Source organism: Salvelinus alpinus, chromosome 19 (genome assembly GCF_045679555.1).
Source record: "Salvelinus alpinus chromosome 19, SLU_Salpinus.1, whole genome shotgun sequence".
In the NCBI taxonomy this organism is placed as follows: domain Eukaryota; kingdom Metazoa; phylum Chordata; class Actinopteri; order Salmoniformes; family Salmonidae; genus Salvelinus; species Salvelinus alpinus.
This window is the reverse complement of record NC_092104.1, coordinates 770,469-793,943: the sequence shown is the minus strand read 5'-3', so window position 1 is coordinate 793,943 and position 23,475 is coordinate 770,469. Positions and strand designations below refer to the sequence as shown.

General features: G+C 50.1%; 1 protein-coding gene across 1 annotated transcript in view; it reads left to right on the top strand.

The window, feature by feature from the left end:
* The window catches only part of tmem8b (transmembrane protein 8B), a 375,967-nt gene that overhangs the window by 334,031 nt on the left and 18,461 nt on the right, over positions 1-23,475 (top strand). The window contains exons 11-12 of the mRNA XM_071352000.1: positions 136-282; positions 8,869-8,985. Coding sequence (XP_071208101.1) covers positions 136-282; positions 8,869-8,985 — 264 coding nt within the window. The remainder of the gene's footprint in view (positions 1-135; positions 283-8,868; positions 8,986-23,475) is intronic.

Sequence of the window (23,475 nt, the reverse complement as noted above, 5' to 3'; positions counted from 1 at the left end):
TTGTACCAAATTATTATTTTCTTAAATGTGTTATATTCTAGTTCTACAATGCTACAGTATTTAATGTTTAATGTTATATTTAATGTTATAAATGTCAATGTTATATTTAATGTTATATATTGTGTTTAATTTCAGTTCTACCATGCGTGTGACCAGCCTGGTATCGTGGTGTTCTGTATCATGGAATACGATGTTCTCCAGTTCTGTGACTTTCTGGGTTCCCTCATGTCTGTCTGGGTCACCGTCATCTCTATGGCCCGGCTCAAGTCTATCATTAAACAGGTTAGTGCTCTATCCAACTCTATGCCCAAGCTCAAGTCTATCATTAAACAGGTTAGTGCTCTATCCAACTCTATGCCCAAGCTCAAGTCTATCATTAAACAGGTTAGTGCTCTATCCAACTCTATGCCCAAGCTCAAGGCTATCATTAAACAGGTTAGTGCTCTATCCAACTCTATGCCCAGGCTCAAGTCTATCATCAAACAGGTTAGTGCTCTATCCAACTCTATGCCCAGGCTCAAGTCTATCATTAAACAGGTTAGTGCTCTATACAACTCTATGCCCAGGCTCAAGTCTATCATCAAACAGGTTAGTGCTCTATCCAACTCTATGCCCAGGCTCAAGTCTATCATTAAACAGGTTAGTTATGTATCACAGGTTGTTGGCACCTTAATTGGGAAGAACGGGCTCGTAGTAATGGCTGCAGTGGAATCAGTGGAATGAAACAAACACATGGTTTCCATGTTGCTCCATTCCATTATTATGAGCCCCAGCTTCCTGTTTTATCTACAGAGCATTCGGTATTCGGTAAGTATTCAGACCCCTTGCCTTTTATCACATTTTGTTACATTACAGCCCTATTCTAAAATGTATTAAATGTTTTTTTTCCTCATCAATGTACACACAATACCCCATAATGACAAAGCGGGAAACAGGTTTTTAGACGTTTTTAGCAAATGTATTAAAAATACAAAACAGAAATAGCTTATTTACATAGGCATTCAGATCCTTTGCTATGATACTCGATATTGTGCATGGCGCCAACAGAGATGGCCGCCTTGCTTCGCATTCTCAGGAAACTATGCAGTATTTAGTTTTTTTATGTATTATTTCTTACACTGTTACACCAGGAAATCTTAAGTCTTATTACATACAGCCGGGAGGAACTATTGGATAAAAGAGCAACGTCAATTTACCAACATTACGACCAGGAATACGACTTTCCCGAAGCAGATCCTCTGTTTGGACCACCACCCAGGACAATGGATTGGATCCCAGTAGGCTTCCCAAAACAACGGCGCCGCAGAAGGGGCAAACGAAGCGGTCTTCTGGTCAGGCTCCGTAGACGGGCACATTGCGCACCGCTCCTACTCACCAATGCCCAGTCTCTTGACATACTGACTCAAATCTCTAGCCACTTAAATAATAAAAAATTGGATGTAATAAATGTATCATTAGTAACTTAAACAATGCCACTTTATATAATGTTTACATACCATACACTACTTATCTCATATGTATATACTGTACTCTATACCATCTACTGCATCTTGCCTATGCCGTTCTGTACCATCACTCATTCATATATCTTTATGTACATATTCTTTATCCCTTTACACTTGTGTGTATAAGGTAGTAGTTGTGGAATTGTTAGGTTAGATTACTTGTTGGTTATTACTGCATTGTCGGAACTAGAAGCACAAGCATTTCGCTACACTCGCATTAACATCTGCTAACCATGTGTATGTGACAAATACAATTTACCACCTGTGGTAAATTTAATTGATTGGACATGATTTGGAAAGACACACACCTGTCTATATAAGGTCCCACAGTTGACAGTGCATTTCAGAGCAAAAACCAAGCCATGAGGTCGAAGGAATTGTCTGTAGAGCTCCAAGACAGGATTGTGTCAATGCACAGATCTGGGGAAGGGTACCAAAACATTTCTGCAGCATTGAAGGTTCCCATGAACACAGTGGCCTCCATCACTCTTAAATGGAAGAAGTTTGGAACCACCAAGACTCTTCCTAGAGCTGGCCGCCCAGTCAAACTGAGCAATCGGGGGAGAAGGGCCTTGGTCAGGGAGGTGACCAAGAACCCGATGGTCATTCTGACAGAGCTCCAGAGTTCCTCTGTGGAGATGGGAGAACCTTCCAGAAGGACAACCATCTCTGCAGCACTCCACCAATCAGGCCTTTATGGTAGCGGACAGACGAAAGTCACTTCTCAGTAAAAGTAACATGACAGCCCGCTTGGAGTTTGCCAAAAGGCACCAACAGGACTCTCAGACCATGAGAGACTAGTCAGGATCAAGGGAAAGATGAACGGAGCAAAGTACAGAGAGATCCTTGATGAAAACCTACTTCAGAGCGCTCAGAACCTCAGACTGGAGCGAAGGTTCGTCTTCCAACAGGACAACAACCCTAATCACACAGCCAAGACAACGCAGGAGTGGCTTCGGGACAAGTCTCTGAATGTCCTTGAGTGCCCTAGCCAGAGCCCGGACTTGAACCCGATTTAACATCTCTGGAGAGACCTGAAAATAGCTGTCCAGCGACGCTCCCCATCCAACCTGACAGAGCTTGAGAGGATCAGCAGAGAAGAATGGGAGAAACTCACCAAATACAGGTGTGCCTTGCTTGTAGCATCATACCTAAGAAGAATAGAGGCTGTAATCACTGCCAAACGTGCTTCAATAAAGTAGAGAGTAAAGAGTCTGAATACTTATGTAAATGTGATATTTCAGTTTTTTTATTTGTTAAAAATTTGCAAACATGTCTAAAATCCTGTTTTTGCTTTGTATTTATGGGTTTATGCGTCTAGATTAATGAAGAGGAAAAACAATTTTTAATCAATTTTAGAATAAGGCTGTTACATAACAAGATGTGGAAAACGTCAAAGGGTCTGAATACTTTCCGAATGAATATCTCCTAGATACTAAACAAACATATGACATGAAAAGGGGGTTCCACAGACTGACAAAGGAGGTTAATTGTTGGCCAATAGTTTTGGCTGAAGGCATTTGTGAAAATGTGAAAATTGCCCTTTTGGTGAAAAGAGTTGTTTTGGTGGGATGGAGTTTTGGCCTGATGACATGGAGGAGTTAACTACACTGAACAAAAATATAAACGCAACATGCAACAATTTCAAAGATTTTATTCATATAAAGGAAATCGGTCAATTGAAATAAATTCATTAGGCCCTAATCTATGGATTTCACATGACTGGGAATACAGATATGCATCTGATGGTCACAGATACCTTAACAAAAGGGGTATCAGAAAACCATATATATATATTTTATACAAATATATATGCAGTTGAAGTTGGATGTTTACATACACCTTAGCCAAATACATTTAAACTCAGTTTTTCACAATTCCTGACATTTAATCCTAGTAAAGATTCCCTGTCTTAGGTCAGTTAGGATCACCACTTTATTTTAAGAATGTGAAATGTCAGAATAATAGCAGAGAGAATGATTTATTTCAGCTTTTATTTCTTTCATCACATTCCCAGTGGGTCAGAAGTTTACATACACTCAATTAGCATTTGGTAGCATTGCCTTTAAATTGTTTAACTTGAGTCAAACGTTTCGGGTAGCCTTTCACAAGCTTCCCACAATAAATTGGGTGAATTTTGGCCCATTCCTCCTGACAGAGCTGGTGTAACTGAGTCAGGTTTATAGGCCTCCTTGCTCCCACACGCGTTTTCAGTTCTGCCCACAAATGTTCTATAGGATTGAGGTCAGGGCTTTGTGATGGCCACTCCAGTACCTTGACTTTGTTGTCCCTTAGCCACTTTGCCACAACTTTGGAAGTATGCTTTGGGTCATTGTCCATTTGGAAGACCCATTTGCGACCAAGCTTTAACTTCCTGACTGATGTCTTGAGATGTTGCTTCCATTTATAAACATAATTTTCCTTTCCTCATGATTTCATCTATTTTGTGAAGTGCACCAGTCTCTCCTGCAGCAAAGCACCCCCACAACATGATGCTGCCACCCCGTGCTTCACGGTTGGGATGGTGTTCTTCGGCTTCCAAGCATACCCCTTTTCCCCCCAAACATAACGATGGTCATTATGGTCAAACAGTTTCATCAGACCAGAAGACATTTCTCCAAAAAGTATGATCTTTGTCCCCTTGTCCAGTTGCAAACAGTAGTCTGGCTTTTTTATGGTGGTTTTGGATCAGTGACTTCTTCCTTGCTGAGCGGCCTTTCAGGTTATGTCAATATAGGACTCGTTTTACTGTGGATATAGATACTTTTGTACCTGTTTCCTCCAGCATCTTCACAAGGTCCTTTGCTGTTGTTCTGGGATTGATTTGCACATTTCGCACCAAAGTATGTTCATCTCTAGGAGACAGAACGCGTCTCCTTCCTGAGCGTTATGACGGCTGCGTGGTCCCATGGTGTTTATACTATTATAGTACTATTGTTTGTACAGATGAACGTGGTACCATCAGGCGTTTGCGGAGGTCTACAACTTTTTTCTGAGGTCTTGGCTGATTTCTTTTGATTTTCCCATGATGTCAAGCAAAAAGACTGAGTTTGAAGGTAGGCCTTGAAATACATCCACAGGTACACCTCCAATTGACTCAAATGATGTCAATTAGCCTATCAGAAGCTTTTAAAACCATGACATCAATTTCTGGAATTTTCCAAGCTGTTTAAAGTCACGGTCAACTCAATGTATGTAAACTTCTGACCCACTGGAATTGTGATACGTGGTTACACGTGGTCTGCGGTTATGAGGCTGGTTGGATGTCCTGACAAATTCTTAAACGATGTAGGAGAGGCAGCTTATGGTAGAGAAATTAACATTCAATTCTCTGGCAAACATCTCTGGTGGACATTCCAGCAGACAGCATTGCACCCTCCCTCAAAACCTAAGACATTTTGGCATTGTGTTGTGGCATTGTGTTGTGTGACAAAACATTTTAGAGTGGTCTTTTATTGTCCCCAGCACAAGGTGCACCTTTGTAATGATCATACTGTTTAATCAGCTTCTTAATATTCCACACCTGTTAGGTGGATGGATTATCTTGGTCATGTAGAAATGTTCACTAACAGGTATGTAAACAAATTTGTACACAGAATTTGAGAGAAATAAGCTTTTTGTGCATATAACATTTCTGGGATTTTTTATTTCAGCTCATGAAACACTTTACATGTTGGGTTTATATTTTTGTTCAGAATAATTAATCTCTATAGATAATCTACACATTACAGAGACAGTAGAACCACCTTCATATTAGAGAGAAGTAGAAATAGCTGAAACAAAGATGTGGGAGTCTGTCACCGTTTATTCTCTGGTTGTTGACATTCTGCTGTATTCTACAGTAAACACTAGCAGGTACTTCCTCCCTTCTACCTCACTCCATCCCTCCCTCCTTCTGTCTCACTCTGACAGAGACAAAATGAGTGACAAAGAGAGAGGGAGAGGGAGAGCGAGAGAGAGAGAGAGAGAAAGGGAGAGGGAGAGAATGGGAGAGAAGTGGTGAGAGTGATGAAGAAATATTGAGAGACAGAGAGAGAGAGGGAAAGAGAGAGTGCCTGACCAAACATCTGCTGTCTTCTAGAGGTTTTCATTTTGCTGAGCGGTGCAGAAATCTGTTTCTGCCACTAATCAAATCACACAGACTGGCAGGGGAGGAGAGCTTTGTGTGTGTAGGTGTTTAACCCTCTCTATCCTGTCTCGGTCTGTCTGTCTGTGGGTGTTTAACCCTCTCTATCCTGTCTCGGTCTGTCTGTCTGTCTGTGGGTGTTTAACCCTCTCTATCCTGTCTCGGTCTGTCTGTCTGTCTGTGGGTGTTTAACCCTCTCTATCCTGTCTGTCTGTCTGTCTGTCTGTGGGTGTTTAACCCTCTCTATCCTGTCTCGGTCTGTCTGTCTGTCTGTGGGTGTTTAACCCTCTCTATCCTGTCTCGGTCTGTCTGTCTGTCTGTGGGTGTTTAACCCTCTCTATCCTGTCTGTCTGTCTGTCTGTCTGTGGGTGTTTAACCCTCTCTATCCTGTCTGTCTGTCTGTGTGTCTGTAGGTGTTTAACCCTCTCTATCCTGTCTGTCTGTCTGTGTGTGTAGGTGTTTAACCCTCTCTATCCTGTCTGTCTGTCTGTCTGTGGGTGTTTAACCCTCTCTATCCTGTCTGTCTGTCTGTCTGTCTGTCTGTCTGTCTGTCTGTCTGTCTGTCTGTCTGTCTGTCTGTGGGTGTTTAACCCTCTCTATCCTGTCTGTCTGTCTGTCTGTGTGTCTGTAGGTGTTTAACCCTCTCTATCCTGTCTGTCTGTCTGTGTGTGTAGGTGTTTAACCCTCTCTATCCTGTCTGTCTGTCTGTCTGTGTGTGTAGGTGTTTAACCCTCTCTATCCTGTCTGTCTGTCTGTCTGTCTGTGTGTGTAGGTGTTTAACCCTCTCTATCCTGTCTGTCTGTCTGTGTGTGTAGCTGTTTAACCCTCTCTATCCTGTCTGTCTGTCTGTCTGTGTGTGTAGGTGTTTAACCCTCTCTATCCTGTCTGTCTGTCTGTGTGTGTAGGTGTTTAACCCTCTCTATCCTGTCTGTCTGTCTGTGTGTGTATGTGTTTAACCCTCTCTATCCTGTCTGTCTCTCTGTGTGTGTAGGTGTTTAACCCTCTCTATCCTGTCTGTCTGTCTGTGTGTGTGTATGTGTTTAACCCTCTCTATCCTGTCTGTCTCTCTGTGTGTGTAGGTGTTTAACCCTCTCTATCCTGTCTGTCTGTCTGTGTGTGTATGTGTTTAACCCTCTCTATCCTGTCTGTCTGTCTGTGTGTCTGTGGGTGTTTAACCCTCTCTATCCCGTCTGTCTGTCTGTGTGTCTGTGGGTGTTTAACCCGCTCTATCCTGTCTGTCTGTCTGTGTGTGTAGGTGTTTAACCCTCTCTATCCTGTCTGTCTGTCTGTGTGTGTAGGTGTTTAACCCTCTCTATCCTGTCTGTCTGTCTGTGTGTGTAGGTGTTTAACCCTCTCTATCCTGTCTGTCTGTCTGTGTGTGTAGGTGTTTAACCCTCTCTATCCTGTCTGTCTCTCTGTGTGTGTAGGTGTTTAACCCTCTCTATCCTGTCTGTCTGTCTGTGTGTGTAGGTGTTTAACCCTCTCTATCCTGTCTGTCTCTCTGTGTGTGTAGGTGTTTAACCCTCTCTATCCTGTCTGTCTGTCTGTGTGTGTATGTATTTAACCCTCTCTATCCTGTCTGTCTCTCTGTGTGTGTGTCAGGTTTTGGCCAGGACTGTTCTGGTTTTGTCACTAGATGTCCCCATTGCACCTTTTTTGAACCTTTTGTTTTTTCCTTGCTCTTTTATTGTTTGCACCTGTAGGTCGTTCCCTTGTTTGTATTTAAACCCTGTGTGTTCCTCAGTTCTTTGCTCAGTGTTTGTATGTTAGCACCCAGCCCCAGACCAAGCCTTTTTGTGTGAAACATATATTTCTCGGATTGGATTTTCCAGAGGTTCTCTGGTTTAGTTCTTGTGTAATTTTGAGTAGTCTTTTGAGGTTTGTTTTTCCCTGCTGTTTTTTACCACTTTGTGGAGTTTTCTTTGTATTTTTGAGGATATCCATTTTGTGCCTCTTGGCTTTATTTTGGACATTGTGGATTTAGATTTTGGCCTGAAGATTTTGTTCTTTAATTAAACCACCATCTCTAGAACTACTGTGTCTGCCTCATCTTCTGGGTTCTGCTGATTATTAGTGACTGTTTCTCGCACCGGGTCCTGACAGTGTGTAGGTGTTTAACCCTCTCTATTCTGTCTGTCTGTCTGTGTGTGTAGGTGTTTAACCCTCTCTATCCTGTCTGTCTGTCTGTCTGTGTGTCTGTGGGTGTTTAACCCTCTCTATCCTGTCTGTCTGTCTGTGTGTGTAGGTGTTTAACCCTCTCTATCCTGTCTCGGTCTGTCTGTCTGTCTGTCTGTGGGTGTTTAACCCTCTCTATCCTGTCTGTTGGTGGGTGGGTGTTTAACCCTCTTTATCCTGTCTGTCTTTGGGTGTTTAACTCTCTCTATCCTGTCTCGGTCTGTCTGTCTGTCTGTGGGTGTTTAACCCTCTCTATCCTGTCTGTCGGTGGGTGGGTGTTTAACCCTCTTTACCCTGTCTGTCTGTCTGTCTGTCTGTGGGTGTTTAACCCTCTCTATCCTGTCTGTCGGTGGGTGGGTGTTTAACCCTCTTTACCCTGTCTGTCTGTCTGTCTGTGGGTGTTTAACCCTCTCTATCCTGTCTGTCTGTCTGTCTGTGTGTGTAGGTGTTTAACCCTCTCTATCCTGTCTGTCTGTCTGTCTGTCTGTCTGTCTGTCTGTCTGTGTGTGTAGGTGTTTAACCCTCTCTATCCTGTCTGTCTGTCTGTCTGTGGGTGTTTAACCCTCTCTATCCTGTCTGTCTCTCTGTGTGTGTAGGTGTTTAACCCTCTCTATCCTGTCTGTCTCTCTGTGTGTGTGTAGGTGTTTAACCCTCTCTATCCTGTCTGTCTGTCTGTGTGTGTATGTGTTTAACCCTCTCTATCCTGTCTGTCTCTCTGTGTGTGTAGGTGTTTAACCCTCTCTATCCTGTCTCGGTCTGTCTGTCTGTCTGTGGTTGTTTAACCCTCTCTATCCTGTCTGTTGGTGGGTGGGTGTTTAACCCTCTTTACCCTGTCTGTCTGTCTGTGGGTGTTTAACCCTCTCTATCCTGTCTGTCGGTGGGTGGGTGTTTAACCCTCTTTACCCTGTCTGTCTGTCTGTGGGTGTTTAACCCTCTTTACCCTGTCTGTCTGTCTGTCTGTGGGTGTTTAACCCTCTTTACCCTGTCTGTCTGTCGGTGGGTGTTTAACCCTCTTTATCCTGTCTGTCGGTGGGTGTTTAACCCTCTCTCCTCTCTCTCCAGGTGCTGTATTTGCTCGGGGCCATGACTCTCTCCATGGCTCTCCAGTTGGACCGTCACGGCCTGTGGAACCTCCTGGGACCCTCCCTCTTCGCCCTGGGCATCATGGCTGTAGCCTGGGTAAGAATGTCCCCAACACTTACATCCTTTGTCCACTCTCTCTCTGTCTCTCTCTCTCCCTCTCTCTGTCTCTGTCTCTGTGTATTCAATTTGAATTGAAAGTCTTTATTGGGAAACATATGTTTACATTGCCGAAGCAAGTGAAATAAACAATAAAACATTAACAGTAAACATTACAAGTTCCAAAAGAATAAAGACATTTCAAATGTCATATTATATATATACAGTGTTGTAACGATGTACAAATAGTTACAGTACAAACGGAAAATAAATAAACATAAATATGGGTTGTATTTACAATGGTGTTTGTTCTTCACTGGTTGCCCTTTTCTTGTGGCAACAGGTCACAAATCTTGCTGCTGTGATGGCACATGGTGGTATTTCACCGAGGGAGTTTATGGAGTTTATCAAAATCGGGTTTGTTTTTAAATTCTTTGTGGATCTGTGTAATCTGAGGGAAATATGTGTCTCTAATATGGTCATACATTTGGCAGGAGGTTAGGAAGTGCAGCTCAGTTTCCACCTCATTTTGTGGGCAGTGTGCACATAGCCTGTCTTCTCTTGAGAGCCATGTCTGCCTACGGCGGCCTTTCTCAATAGCAAGGCTATGCTCACTGAGTCTGTACATAGTCAAAGCTTTCCTTAAGTTTGGGTCAGTCACAGTGGTCAGGTATTCTGCCAGTGTGTACTCTCTGTTTAGGGACAAATAGCGTTCTAGTTAGCTTATTTTTTTTTGTTAATTCTTTCCAATGTGTCGAGTAATTATCTTTTAGTTTTGTCGTGTAGTTTTGATTCGGTCTAATTGTGTTGCTGGGGCTCTTTCTCTTTACTGTTTAAGGGTTCTAGAAGCCCTTAAACTGGTCTCACTCACACTCACACTCACACTCACACACACACACACACACAAAACATCACTCAGTAAGGTGTGGAGCATTGTTAATGTGTTGCTGAGTAAGACACTTGATTGAGATTTGTGGAACAACAGATTGTCTGTCAGGACCCGGTGCTAGAAACAGTCACTAAATCGGCAGAACCCAGAAGATGAGGCAGACACAGCAGTACTAGAGATGGTGGTTTAATAAAAAATAGATAACTTCCAAAATACAAAGAAAATCCACAAAGTGGTAAAAACAGCAAGGGAAAAAACAAACCTAAAAGACTAATCCAAAATACAAAAGAACAAAACCAGAGAACCTCTGGAAAATCCAACAAGAGAAAAATATATGTTCACAACAAGGCTTGGGCTGGGGCTGGGTGCTAACATACAAACACTGAGCAAGGAACTAAGGAACACACAGGGATTAAATACTAACAAGGGAACGACATACAGGTGCAAACAATAATAGAGCAAGGGAAAAACAAAAGGTACAAAAAAGGTGCAATGGGGACATCTAGTGACAAAAAAACAGAACAGTCCTGGCCAAAACCTGACAGAATCCCCCTCCTAGGAACGGCTCCTGACGTTCCTACCAGCCTTCTCAGGGTGGAGGACCCTGAACTGACGAATGAGGTCAGGGTCCAGTATGTCCTTGGCAGGAACCCAGGAGCGCTCCTCGGGACCGTAGCCTTCCCAGTCCACCAGATACTGCCAGGACCGCTGCACCCGGCGGGAGTCCAGTATCCGGTGGACGGTATAAGCCGACTGGCCTCCGATGACACGGGGCGGAGGGGGAGGTCTGCCTGCCGGAATAAGGGGAGAAAAAACAACAGGTTTTAATAAAGAAATGTGAAATGTGGGATTGATTTTAAGGGATCTGGGTAAGTGCAGGCGAAAAGTAACGGGATTGACTCTCCTGGCAATCTTAAAGGGTCCGATGAATCTCTGGGACAGCTTGCGAGACTCCACCCGTAGCGGTAAGTTTTTTGTTGAGAGCCATACTCTCTGGCCGGGGTACAGGGTAGGACCGGGACGGCGACGTCTGTTGGCTTGTCGTTGGTACTGCTGAGAGGAACGCAGAAGATTAAGACGGGCCTTCTTCCACGTAAGCCGACAGCGTCTGATGAACCTCGAGGCTGAAGGCACTCTGACTTCTGCCTCCTGGTCCGGGAACAATAGAGGAGTATAGCCAAACTGACACTCGTGCAGGGATATACCAGTGGAGGAGGAGCACAAGGTGTTGTGCGCGTACTCAGCCCAAACAATGAAGGATGACCATGTGGATGGGTTGTTGGAAACCATACATCTGAGGGTGGTTTCCAGCTCCTGATTCATCCTCTCAGTTTGGCCGTTGGACTCCGGATGGTACCCTGAAGATAAACTGGCCGTGGCCCCTATGAGTTGGCAGAAGGCCTTCCAAAACCTTGAGGCGAACTGGGGACCTCTGTCGGAAACCATATCTTGCGGGATGCCAAAGACTCGGAACACATGGTTAATCACCAACTCAGCTGTTTCCTTGGCAGAAGGTAATTTGGTCAAGGGAACAAACCTGGCCGCCTTAGAAAACCTGTCGATGATGACTAGGATCGTAGTATTACCATGGGACGGAGGAAGGCCAGTAATAAAGTCCAGCGAGATATGGGACCAGGGTCGGTGGGGAATAGATAAAGGGTGAAGGAGTCCTTGAGGGCGGAGGTGAGAAGATTTGCCCTGGCAGCACACGGAACAGGCCTTGACGAAAGTGGCAACGTCTTCTTTTATGGTGGGCCACCAGAACTTACGCTGGATGAACTCCAAGGTGCGACCTACGCCCGGGTGACAGGTGAGGCGAGAGGAGTGCCCCCACAGAAGGACTTGGGACCTTGCTGCCTTGGGAACAAACAACCGATTAGCAGGACCTCCTCCAGGGCCCGGTTCGATGGCTTGAGCTTGTTTCACGGTATCCTCCACTTGCCACGAGATCGGAGCCACGATCTTAGCGGCAGGAAGAACAGTCATGTCAGTATCTTCTCGAATGGCAGGAGAGTAGACTCGTGACAAGGCATCCGGTTTGAGATTCTTCGACCCGGGTCTATAGGTGAGAATAAACTGGAATCGGCTGAAGAAAAGAGACCATCGAGCTTGTCTGGAGTTCAACCGCTTCGCCTGCTGGATATACTCCAGATTTTTGTGGTCCGTAAGCACTTGAAACGGTTGAGAAGCCCCCTCGAGCCAGTGTCTCCATTCCTTCAATGCCATCTTAACCGCTAGGAGTTCACGATCCCCCACATCGTAATTCCTCTCGGCCGGGGTAAGCCGGTGAGAGAAGAAGGCGCAAGGATGAAGCCTCTTGTCTTCACCCCTCTGAGACAGGACAGCTCCAACACCAACCTCTGATGCGTCTACCTCCACCACAAAAGGTTCATCCGCCGTCGGTAGTGTCAGGATGGGAGCAGAGAGGATGCGCTGCTTGAGTCCTTGGAAGGCCGTCTCAGCTTCTCTTCCCCACAGAAACCTTGTGTTGCCACCCTTGGTTAAAGCTGAGAGAGAGGCTGCCACCGAGCTGAAGTTCTTGATGAACTTGCGGTAGAAGTTAGTGAAGCCCAGGAAACGCTGAACTTCCTTAACGGACTTGGGGGTGGGCCAATCTGCTACCGCCCCTACCTTCTTGGGGTCCATCTGGACTCGACCGGGTTCCACTACAAATCCCAGGAACTGTACTCGAGAGGAATGGAATTCACACTTCTCCGGCTTAACGTACAAATGGCTGTCTAGGAGGCGTTTGAGCACTTGTCTGACATGCTTAGTGTGTTCTTGAAGGGAGCTCGAAAAGATGAGGATGTCATCCAAGTAAACAAACACGAAAATGTTAAGCATATCCCTAAGCACATCGTTTATGAGCGCTTGGAACACAGCCGGGGCGTTGGTCAGGAAGAAGGGCATCACCAAGTATTCGTAGTGACCAGTAGGCGTGTTGAAAGCGGTCTTCCACTCGTCACCGGGTTTGATCCGCACAAGATGGTATGCGTTCCGCTGGTCAAGCTTAGTGAAGACCACTGCTTCCTGGAGCAGCTCAAAGGCTGTGGCCATAAGGGGTAGCGGGTAGCGGTTACGGACGGTTATGGCATTAAGTCCCCGGTAGTCGATGCAAGGACTGAATCCCCCGTCTTTTTTGGCCACAAAGAAAAACCCTGCTCCCGCCGGCGAGGTGGATGGACGCATGAGGCCTGCTGCCAGAGCGTCCTTGATGTAGGTATCCATAGCAGCTCGTTCGGGAGGAGATAGGGAAAAGATCCGACCCCTGGGGGGGCAGGTGCCCGGAAACAGGTCGATGGGGCAATCGTAAGGTCTATGGGGTGGTAGTTTGGTGGCCCTCTGTTTGCTAAATACCGGTTTGAGGTCATGGTAACACTCGGGAACTCGGGACAGGTCGATGGATTCTAGAGACTCGGGAGGGGAACTCGGGGAACTTGGGAAGATACAAGTGGCTTGGCACGTAGGACCCCACTGCTTGATAGTGCCCACAGACCAGTCGATGTGAGGGTTATGGCTGTGAAGCCAGGGGTATCCAAGGACGAGAGGGAACTCGGAACACGAGGTCAGATGAAAGTTCATCACTTCCTGGTGTTGGGAAACTGAAAGACGCAAGGGGGTAGTGACACGAGTGACAAGTCCAGATCCCAAAGGGCTTCCATCCAACGTAGTAACCCTTATGGGGTCACTTAGAGGTTCAGAGGGAACGCCATTCTCCTTCGCCCAGACACCATCCATGAAGTTACCTGCGGCTCCAGAGTCTACCAAGGCTTGAAGGGGAAGCTCGTGGTTGTCCCAGGAAAGGGTAACTGGAATGAGCAGGCGGGAGTTGGATGGATGGGAGGAGGTTATGTTTCCCGTTACAGTCCTCCCAGGCCTGCACGGGAGAGTGCGTTTTCCCTGGAGCCCGGGACACGTGGAGAGGAAATGGCCCGGTTTGCCGCAATATAGACAGCATCGCTCCCTCATCCGGCGGTCTCTCTCAGCCTGGGAGATGCGTCCAACCTGCATGGGTTCCGGTGGAGTCAGCGGGGATAAAGGTGGAGACTCGGAGCTGGGACCGATAGGAGCTAGGGTGAGAGATCTACGGTTGAGCTCTCTCTCTCTCAGACGCTGGTCTATGCGTGAAGCCAACTTGATCAGGGACTCGAGGTTGTCCGGTGGTTCCCGAGTGGCCAGTTCATCTTGGATGGTGTCGGAAAGACCCTTCAAAAAGCACACTGTGAGCGCCTCGTCATTCCAGCCACTCGCTGCTGCCACCGTGCGGAACTGGATGGCATAGTCCGTCACGCTGCGCCGACCTTGGCGGAGAGTCAGGAGCTGTTTGGCTGAGTCAGGACCGCTGGTAGGACCTTGAAACACTCGCTTGAATTCTTCAGCAAAGGTAGAGTAGCTGGCACAGCAGGGACTTTGGGCATCCCACACAGCAGTAGCCCAGGCTAGGGCTTTTTCCGACAGCAGGGTGATGATATATGCTATCTTGGACCGGTCGGTGGGAAATGACGAGGGTTGCAGCTCGAAGGAGAGAGAACATTGGGTGAAAAACCCATTACAACCACTCGGATCACCTGAGAACCGTTGGGGAGGCGGCAGACGAGGTTCAGCCAGGGGGTTAACTGCCACGGGCACTTGAATCTGATGAACTGGAGCAGAAGCGGTTGCAGGAGAAAGTTGATCAGAAATCTGCTTTATGGAAGTCATCATCTCCGACAGAAGTTGAGAATGTCCAGCCATTAAGGCCTCTTGCTGAACCAGAGCAGCTTCGTGACGTTGGACAGTCCCCTCGTGGTGGGACAGCATGGGAAAAAAGTCCTGGGTACTGGCTGCCTCTGGGTTCATTTTAATGGCTCAGTGTTTCTGTCAGGACCCGGTGCTAGAAACAGTCACTAAATCGGCAGAACCCAGAAGATGAGGCAGACACAGCAGTACTAGAGATGGTGGTTTAATAAAAAATAGATAACTTCCAAAATACAAAGAAAATCCACAAAGTGGTAAAAACAGCAGGGAAAAAACAAACCTAAAAGACTAATCCAAAATACAAAAGAACAAAACCAGAGAACCTCTGGAAAATCCAACAAGAGAAAAATATATGTTCACAACAAGGCTGGGGCTGGGGCTGGGTGCTAACATACAAACACTGAGCAAGGAACTAAGGAACACACAGGGATTAAATACTAACAAGGGAACGACATACAGGTGCAAACAATAATAGAGCAAGGGAAAAACAAAAGGTACAAAAAAGGTGCAATGGGGACATCTAGTGACAAAAAAACAGAACAGTCCTGGCCAAAACCTGACATTGTCAAGACAACAGGACAAATACAGCGTGCTAGATTTACTGCAGACAGTCCAGCAGAAGTTTACGTCCTAGTTCCTAGACCTATAGGCACAGCGAGCAGTTGAACGGTACTCCGAGTCGGATGCCTTTCTCCTGATCCTATGGACTCTCCTATTGCTCCCAAGGTGCACGTGGTCTTGTTGTTATCATGTTTTATTGATCTGTGTATTATGTTATCATGTTTTATTGATCTGTGTATTATGTTATTATGTTTTATTGATCTGTCTATTATGTTATCATGTTTTATTGATCTGTCTATTATGTTATTATGTTTAATTGATCTGTTAATTATGTTATCATGTTTTATTGATCTGTGTATTATGTTATCATGTTTTATTGATCTGTGTATTATGTTATCATGTTTTATTGATCTGTGTATTATGTTATTATGTGTTATTGATCTGTGTCTTGTTAATCATTAATGAAGCTTGTGTTGATAGAACAATGTCCCAACTTGGGATCTATTCTCTGACTGTGTGCGTCTCTGTCTAACCTTCTCCCCTCCCCTCCCCCAACTGTCTGTCTCCCCTCCCCCAACTGTCTGTCTCCCCTCCCCCAAATGTCTGTCTCCCTTCCCCCCTCCCCCAACTGTCTGTCTCCCTTCCCCCCTCCCCCAACTGTCTGTCTCCCTTCCCCCCTCCCACAACTGTCTGTCTCCCCTCCCCTCTCCCACAACTGTCTGTCTCCCCTCCCCTCTCCCAACTGTCTGTCTCCACTCCCCTCTCCCAACTGTCTGTCTCCCCCCCTCCCCCAACTGTCTAACCTTCTCCCCTCCCCCTCCCTCAACTGTCCGTCTCCCCTCCCCTCCCCCAACGGTCTGTCTCCCCCTCCCCCAATGGTCTAACTGTCTCCCCCTCCCCTCCCCCAACTGTCTGTCTCCCTTCCCCCCTCCCACAACTGTCTGTCCCCCCCCCTCCCCCAACTGTCTGTCTCCCCTCCCCCTCCCCCAACGGTCTGTCTCCCCTCCCCTCTCCCCAACTGTCTGTCTCCCCCCCTCCCCCAACTGTCTAACCTTCTCCCCTCCCCTCCCCTCCCCCAACTGTCTGTCTCCCCCCTCCCCCAACGGTCTGTCTCCCCCTCCCCCAATGGTCTAACTGTCTCCCCCTCCCCTCCCCCAACTGTCTGTCTCTCCTCCCCCCTCCCACAACTGTCTAACTGTCTCCCCTCCCCCAACTGTCTGTGTTCCTCACCCCTCCCACAACTGTCTAACTGTCTCCCCTCCCCTCCCCCAACTGTCTGTCTCCCCCCTCCCCCAACTGTCTAACCTTCTCCCCTCCCCAACTGTCTGTCTCCCCCTCACCCCTCCCACAACTGTCTAACTGTCTCTCCTCCCCCAACTGTCTGTCTCCCCCCTCCCCCAACGGTCTAACTGTCTCCCCCCTCCCCAACTGTCTGTCTCCCCTTCCCTCCCCCAACGGTCTAACTGTCTCACCCCTCCCACAACTGTCTAACTGTCTCTCCTCCCCCAACTGTCTGTCTCCCCCCTCCCCCAATGGTCTAACTGTCTTCCCCTCCCCAACTGTCTGTCTCCCCTTCCCTCCCCCAACTGTTTGTCTCCCCCTCCCCCCTCCCACAACTATCTAACTGTCTCCCCTCTCCTCCCACAACTATCTAACTGTTCCCCCCTCCCCTCCCTCAACTGTCTGTCACCCCCTCCCCAACTGTGTCTCCCCCCTCCCCTCCACAACTGTCTAACTGTGTCTCCCCCCTCCCTCAACTGTCTAACTGTGTCTCCCCCCTCCCCCAACTGTCTAACTGTGTCTCCCCCCTCCCTCAACTGTCTAACTGTGTCTCCCCCCTCCCCCAACTGTCTAACTGTGTCTCCCCCCTCCTCCCTCAACTGTCTAACTGTGTCTCCCTCCTCCCTCAACTGTCTAACTGTGTCTCCCTCCTCCCTCAACTGTCTAACTGTGTCTCCCCCCTCCCCCAACTGTCTAACTGTGTCTCCCTCCTCCCTCAACTGTCTAACTGTGTCTCCCCCCTCCCCCAACTGTCTAACTGTGTCTCCCTCCTCCCTCAACTGTCTAAATGTGTCTCCCCCCTCCCCCAACTGTCTAACTGTGTCTCCCCCCTCCCTCAACTGTCTAACTGTGTCTCCCCCCTCCCCCAACTGTCTAACTGTGTCTCCCCCCTCCCTCAACTGTCTAACTGTGTCTCCCCCCTCCCTCAACTGTCTAACTGTGTCTCCCCCCTCCCCCAACTGTCTAACTGTGTCTCCCCCCTCCCCCAACTGTCTAACTGTGTCTCCCCCCTCCCTCAACTGTCTAACTGTGTCTCCCCCTCCCTCCACTGTCTAACTGTGTCTCCCCCCTCCCCCAACTGTCTAACTGTGTCTCCCCCCTCCCTCAACTGTCTAACTGTGTCTCCCCCCTCCCCCAACTGTCTAACTGTGTCTCCCCCCTCCCCCAACTGTCTAACTGTGTCTCCCCCCTCCCCCAACTGTCTAACTGTGTCTCCCCCCTCCCCCAACTGTCTAACTGTGTCTCCCTCCTCCCTCAACTGTCTAACTGTGTCTCCCCCCTCCCTCAACTGTCTAACTGTGTCTCCCCCCTCCCTCAACTGTCTAACTGTGTCTCCCCCCTCCCTCCACTGTCTAACTGTGTCTCCCCCCTCCCCCAACTGTCTAACTGTGTCTCCCCCCTCCCTCAACTGTCTAACTGTGTCTCCCCCCTCCCTCAACTGTCTAACTGTGTCTCCCCCCTCCCCCAACTGTCTAACTGTGTCTCCCCCCTCCCCCAACTGTCTAACTGTGTCTCCCCCCTCCCCCAACTGTCTAACTGTGTCTCCCCCCTCCCTCAACTGTCTAACTGTGTCTCCCTCCTCTCCCTCCACTGTCTAACTGGGTCTCGCCCCTCCCCCAACTGTCTAACTGTGTCTCCCCCCTCCCCCAACTGTCTAACTGTGTCTCCCCCCTCCCTCAACTGTCTAACTGTGTCTCCCCCCTCCCTCAACTGTCTAACTGTGTCTCCCCCCTCCCCCAACTTTCTAACTGTGTCTCCCCCCTCCCTCAACTGTCTAACTGTGTCTCCCCCCTCCCTCCACTGTCTAACTGTGTCTCCCCCCTCCCCCAACTGTCTAACTGTGTCTCCCCCCTCCCCCAACTGTCTAACTGTGTCTCCCCCCTCCCCCAACTGTCTAACTGTGTCTCCCTCCTCCCTCAACTGTCTAACTGTGTCTCCCCCCTCCCTCAACTGTCTAACTGTGTCTCCCTCCTCCCTCAACTGTCTAACTGTGTCTCCCCCTCCCCCAACTGTCTAACTGCTGTCTCCCCCCTCCCCCAACTGTCTAACTGTGTCTCCCCCCTCTCCCTCAACTGTCTAACTGTGTCTCCCTCCTCCCTCAACTGTCTAACTGTGTCTCCCTCCTCCCTCAACTGTCTAACTGTGTCTCCCCCCTCTCCCCCAACTGTCTAACTGTGTCCCCCCCCTCCCCCAACTGTCTAACTGTGTCTCCCCCCTCCCCCTCCCCCAACTGTCTAACTGTGTCTCCCCCCTCCCCCAACTGTCTAACTGTGTCTCCCCCCTCTCCCAACTGTCTAACTGTGTCTCCCCCCTCCCCCAACTGTCTAACTGTGTCTCCCCCCTCCCCCAACTGTCTAACTGTGTCTCCCCCCTCCCTCAACTGTCTAACTGTGTCTCCCCCCTCCCCCAACTGTCTAACTGTGTCTCCCCCCTCCCCCAACTGTCTAACTGTGTCTCCCCCCTCCCTCAACTGTCTAACTGTGTCTCCCTCCTCTCCCTCCACTGTCTAACTGTGTCTCCCCCCTCCCCCAACTGTCTAACTGTGTCTCCCCCCTCCCCCAACTGTCTAACTGTGTCTCCCCCCTCTCCCCCAACTTTCTAACTGTGTCTCCCCCCTCCCTCAACTGTCTAACTGTGTCTCCCCCCTCCCTCCACTGTCTAACTGTGTCTCCCCCCTCCCCCAACTGTCTAACTGTGTCTCCCCCCTCCCCCAACTGTCTAACTGTGTCTCCCTCCTCCCTCAACTGTCTAACTGTGTCTCCCCCCTCCCTCAACTGTCTAACTGTGTCTCCCTCCTCCCTCAACTGTCTAACTGTGTCTCCCCCTCCCCCAACTGTCTAACTGCTGTCTCCCCCCTCCCCCAACTGTCTAACTGTGTCTCCCCCCTCTCCCTCAACTGTCTAACTGTGTCTCCCTCCTCCCTTAACTGTCTAACTGTGTCTCCCCCCTCTCCCCCAACTGTCTAACTGTGTCCCCCCCTCCCCCAACTGTCTAACTGTGTCTCCCCCCTCCCCCTCCCCCAACTGTCTAACTGTGTCTCCCCCCTCCCCCAACTGTCTAACTGTGTCTCCCCCCTCTCCCAACTGTCTAACTGTGTCTCCCCCCTCCCCCAACTGTCTAACTGTGTCTCCCCCCTCCCCCAACTGTCTAACTGTGTCTCCCCCCTCCCTCAACTGTCTAACTGTGTCTCCCCCCTCCCCCAACTGTCTAACTGTGTCTCCCCCCTCCCCCAACTGTCTAACTGTGTCTCCCCCCTCCCTCAACTGTCTAACTGTGTCTCCCTCCTCTCCCTCCACTGTCTAACTGTGTCTCCCCCCTCCCCCAACTGTCTAACTGTGTCTCCCCCCTCCCCCAACTGTCTAACTGTGTCTCCCCCCTCCCTCAACTGTCTAACTGTGTCTCCCCCCTCCCTCAACTGTCTAACTGTGTCTCCCCCCTCCCCCAACTTTCTAACTGTGTCTCCCCCCTCCCTCAACTGTCTAACTGTGTCTCCCCCCTCCCTCCACTGTCTAACTGTGTCTCCCCCCTCCCCCAACTGTCTAACTGTGTCTCCCCCCTCCCCCAACTGTCTAACTGTGTCTCCCCCCTCCCCCAACTGTCTAACTGTGTCTCCCTCCTCCCTCAACTGTCTAACTGTGTCTCCCCCCTCCCTCAACTGTCTAACTGTGTCTCCCTCCTCCCTCAACTGTCTAACTGTGTCTCCCCCTCCCCCAACTGTCTAACTGCTGTCTCCCCCCTCCCCCAACTGTCTAACTGTGTCTCCCCCCTCTCCCTCAACTGTCTAACTGTGTCTCCCTCCTCCCTCAACTGTCTAACTGTGTCTCCCTCCTCCCTCAACTGTCTAACTGTGTCTCCCCCCTCTCCCCCAACTGTCTAACTGTGTCCCCCCCCTCCCCCAACTGTCTAACTGTGTCTCCCCCCTCCCCCTCCCCCAACTGTCTAACTGTGTCTCCCCCCTCCCCCAACTGTCTAACTGTGTCTCCCCCCTCTCCCAACTGTCTAACTGTGTCTCCCCCCTCCCTCAACTGTCTAACTGTGTCTCCCCCCTCCCCCAACTGTCTAACTGTGTCTCCCCCCTCAACTGTCTAACTGTGTCTCCCCCTCCCCCAACTGTCTAACTGTGTCTCCCCCCTCCCTCCACTGTCTAACTGTGTCTCCCCCCTCCCCCAACTGTCTAACTGTGTCTCCCCCCTCCCCCAAATGTCTAACTGTGTCTCCCCCCTCTCCATCCACTGTCTAACTGTGTCTCCCCCCTCTCCCTCCACTGTCTAACTGTGTCTCCCCCCTCCTCTCCCAACTGTCTAACTGTGTCTCCCCCCTCCCCCCTCCCCCAACTGTCTAACTGTGTCTCCCCCCTCCCCCAACTGTCTAACTGTGTCTCCCCCCTCCCCCAACTGTCTAACTGTGTCTCCCCCCTCTCCCTCCACTGTCTAACTGTGTCTCCCCCCTCCCCCAACTGTCTAACTGTGTCTCCCCCTCCCCCTCTCCCTCCACTGTCTAACTGTGTCTCCCCCCTCTCCCTCCACTGTCTAACTGTGTCTCCCCCCTCTCCCTCCACTGTCTAACTGTGTCTCCCCCCTCCCCCAACTGTCTAACTGTGTCTCCCCCTCTCCCTCCACTGTCTAACTGTGTCTCCCCCCTCTCCCTCCACTGTCTAACTGTGTCTCCCCCCTCTCCCTCCACTGCCTAACTGTGTCTCCCCCCTCCCCCAACTGTCTAACTGTGTCTCCCCCTCTCCCTCCACTGTCTAACTGTGTCTCCCCCCTCCCCCAACTGTCTAACTGTGTCTCCCCCTCTCCCTCCACTGTCTAACTGTGTCTCCCCCCTCTCCCTCCACTGTCTAACTGTGTCTCCCCCCTCTCCCTCCACTGTCTAACTGTGTCTCCCCCCTCCCCCAACTGTCTAACTGTGTCTCCCCCTCTCCCTCCACTGTCTAACTGTGTCTCTCCCCTCCCTCCACTGTCTAACTGTGTCTCCCCCCTCTCCCTCCACTGTCTAACTGTGTCTCCCCCCTCCTCTCCCAACTGTCTAACTGTGTCTCCCCCCTCCCCCAACTGTCTAACTGTGTCTCCCCCCTCCCCCAACTGTCTAACTGTGTCTCCCCCCTCCCCCAACTGTCTAACTGTGTCTCCCCCCTCCCCCAACTGTCTAACTGTGTCTCCCCCCTCCCCCAACTGTCTAACTGTGTCTCCCTCCTCCCTCAACGGTCTAACTGTGTCTCCCTCCTCCCTCCACTGTCTAACTGCTGTCTCCCCCCTCCCCCAACTGTCTAACTGTGTCTCCCCCCTCTCCCTCAACTGTCTAACTGTGTCTCCCTCCTCCCTCAACTGTCTAACTGTGTCTCCCTCCTCCCTCAACTGTCTAACTGTGTCTCCCCCCTCTCCCCCAACTGTCTAACTGTGTCCCCCCCCTCCCCAAACTGTCTAACTGTGTCTCCCCCCTCCCCCTCCCCCAACTGTCTAACTGTGTCTCCCCCCTCCCCCAACTGTCTAACTGTGTCTCCCCCCTCTCCCAACTGTCTAACTGTGTCTCCCCCCTCCCTCAACTGTCTAACTGTGTCTCCCCCCTCCCCCAACTGTCTAACTGTGTCTCCCCCCTCAACTGTCTAACTGTGTCTCCCCCTCCCCCTCCCCCAACTGTCTAACTGTGTCTCCCCCCTCCCTCCACTGTCTAACTGTGTCTCCCCCCTCCCCCAACTGTCTAACTGTGTCTCCCCCCTCCCCCAAATGTCTAACTGTGTCTCCCCCCTCTCCATCCACTGTCTAACTGTGTCTCCCCCCTCTCCCTCCACTGTCTAACTGTGTCTCCCCCCTCCTCTCCCAACTGTCTAACTGTGTCTCCCCCCTCCCCCCTCCCCCAACTGTCTAACTGTGTCTCCCCCCTCCCCCAACTGTCTAACTGTGTCTCCCCCCTCCCCCAACTGTCTAACTGTGTCTCCCCCCTCTCCCTCCACTGTCTAACTGTGTCTCCCCCCTCCCCCAACTGTCTAACTGTGTCTCCCCCTCCCCCTCTCCCTCCACTGTCTAACTGTGTCTCCCCCCTCTCCCTCCACTGTCTAACTGTGTCTCCCCCCTCTCCCTCCACTGTCTAACTGTGTCTCCCCCCTCCCCCAACTGTCTAACTGTGTCTCCCCCTCTCCCTCCACTGTCTAACTGTGTCTCCCCCCTCTCCCTCCACTGTCTAACTGTGTCTCCCCCCTCTCCCTCCACTGCCTAACTGTGTCTCCCCCCTCCCCCAACTGTCTAACTGTGTCTCCCCCTCTCCCTCCACTGTCTAACTGTGTCTCCCCCCTCCCCCAACTGTCTAACTGTGTCTCCCCCTCTCCCTCCACTGTCTAACTGTGTCTCCCCCCTCTCCCTCCACTGTCTAACTGTGTCTCCCCCCTCTCCCTCCACTGTCTAACTGTGTCTCCCCCCTCCCCCAACTGTCTAACTGTGTCTCCCCCTCTCCCTCCACTGTCTAACTGTGTCTCTCCCCTCCCTCCACTGTCTAACTGTGTCTCCCCCCTCTCCCTCCACTGTCTAACTGTGTCTCCCCCCTCCTCTCCCAACTGTCTAACTGTGTCTCCCCCCTCCCCCAACTGTCTAACTGTGTCTCCCCCCTCCCCCAACTGTCTAACTGTGTCTCCCCCCTCCCCCAACTGTCTAACTGTGTCTCCCCCCTCCCCCAACTGTCTAACTGTGTCTCCCCCCTCCCCCAACTGTCTAACTGTGTCTCCCTCCTCCCTCAACGGTCTAACTGTGTCTCCCTGCTCCCTCCACTGTCTAACTGTGTCTCCCCCCTCCCTCAACTGTCTAACTGTGTCTCCCCCCTCCCTCCACTGTCTAACTGTGTCTCCCTCCTCCCTCAACTGTCTAACTGTGTCTCCCCCCTCCCCCAACTGTCTAACTGTGTCTCCCCCCTCCCCCAACTGTCTAACTGTGTCTCCCCCCTCCCTCCACTGTCTAACTGTGTCTCCCTCCTCCCTCAACTGTCTAACTGTGTCTCCCCCCTCCCCCAACTGTCTAACTGTGTCTCCCCCC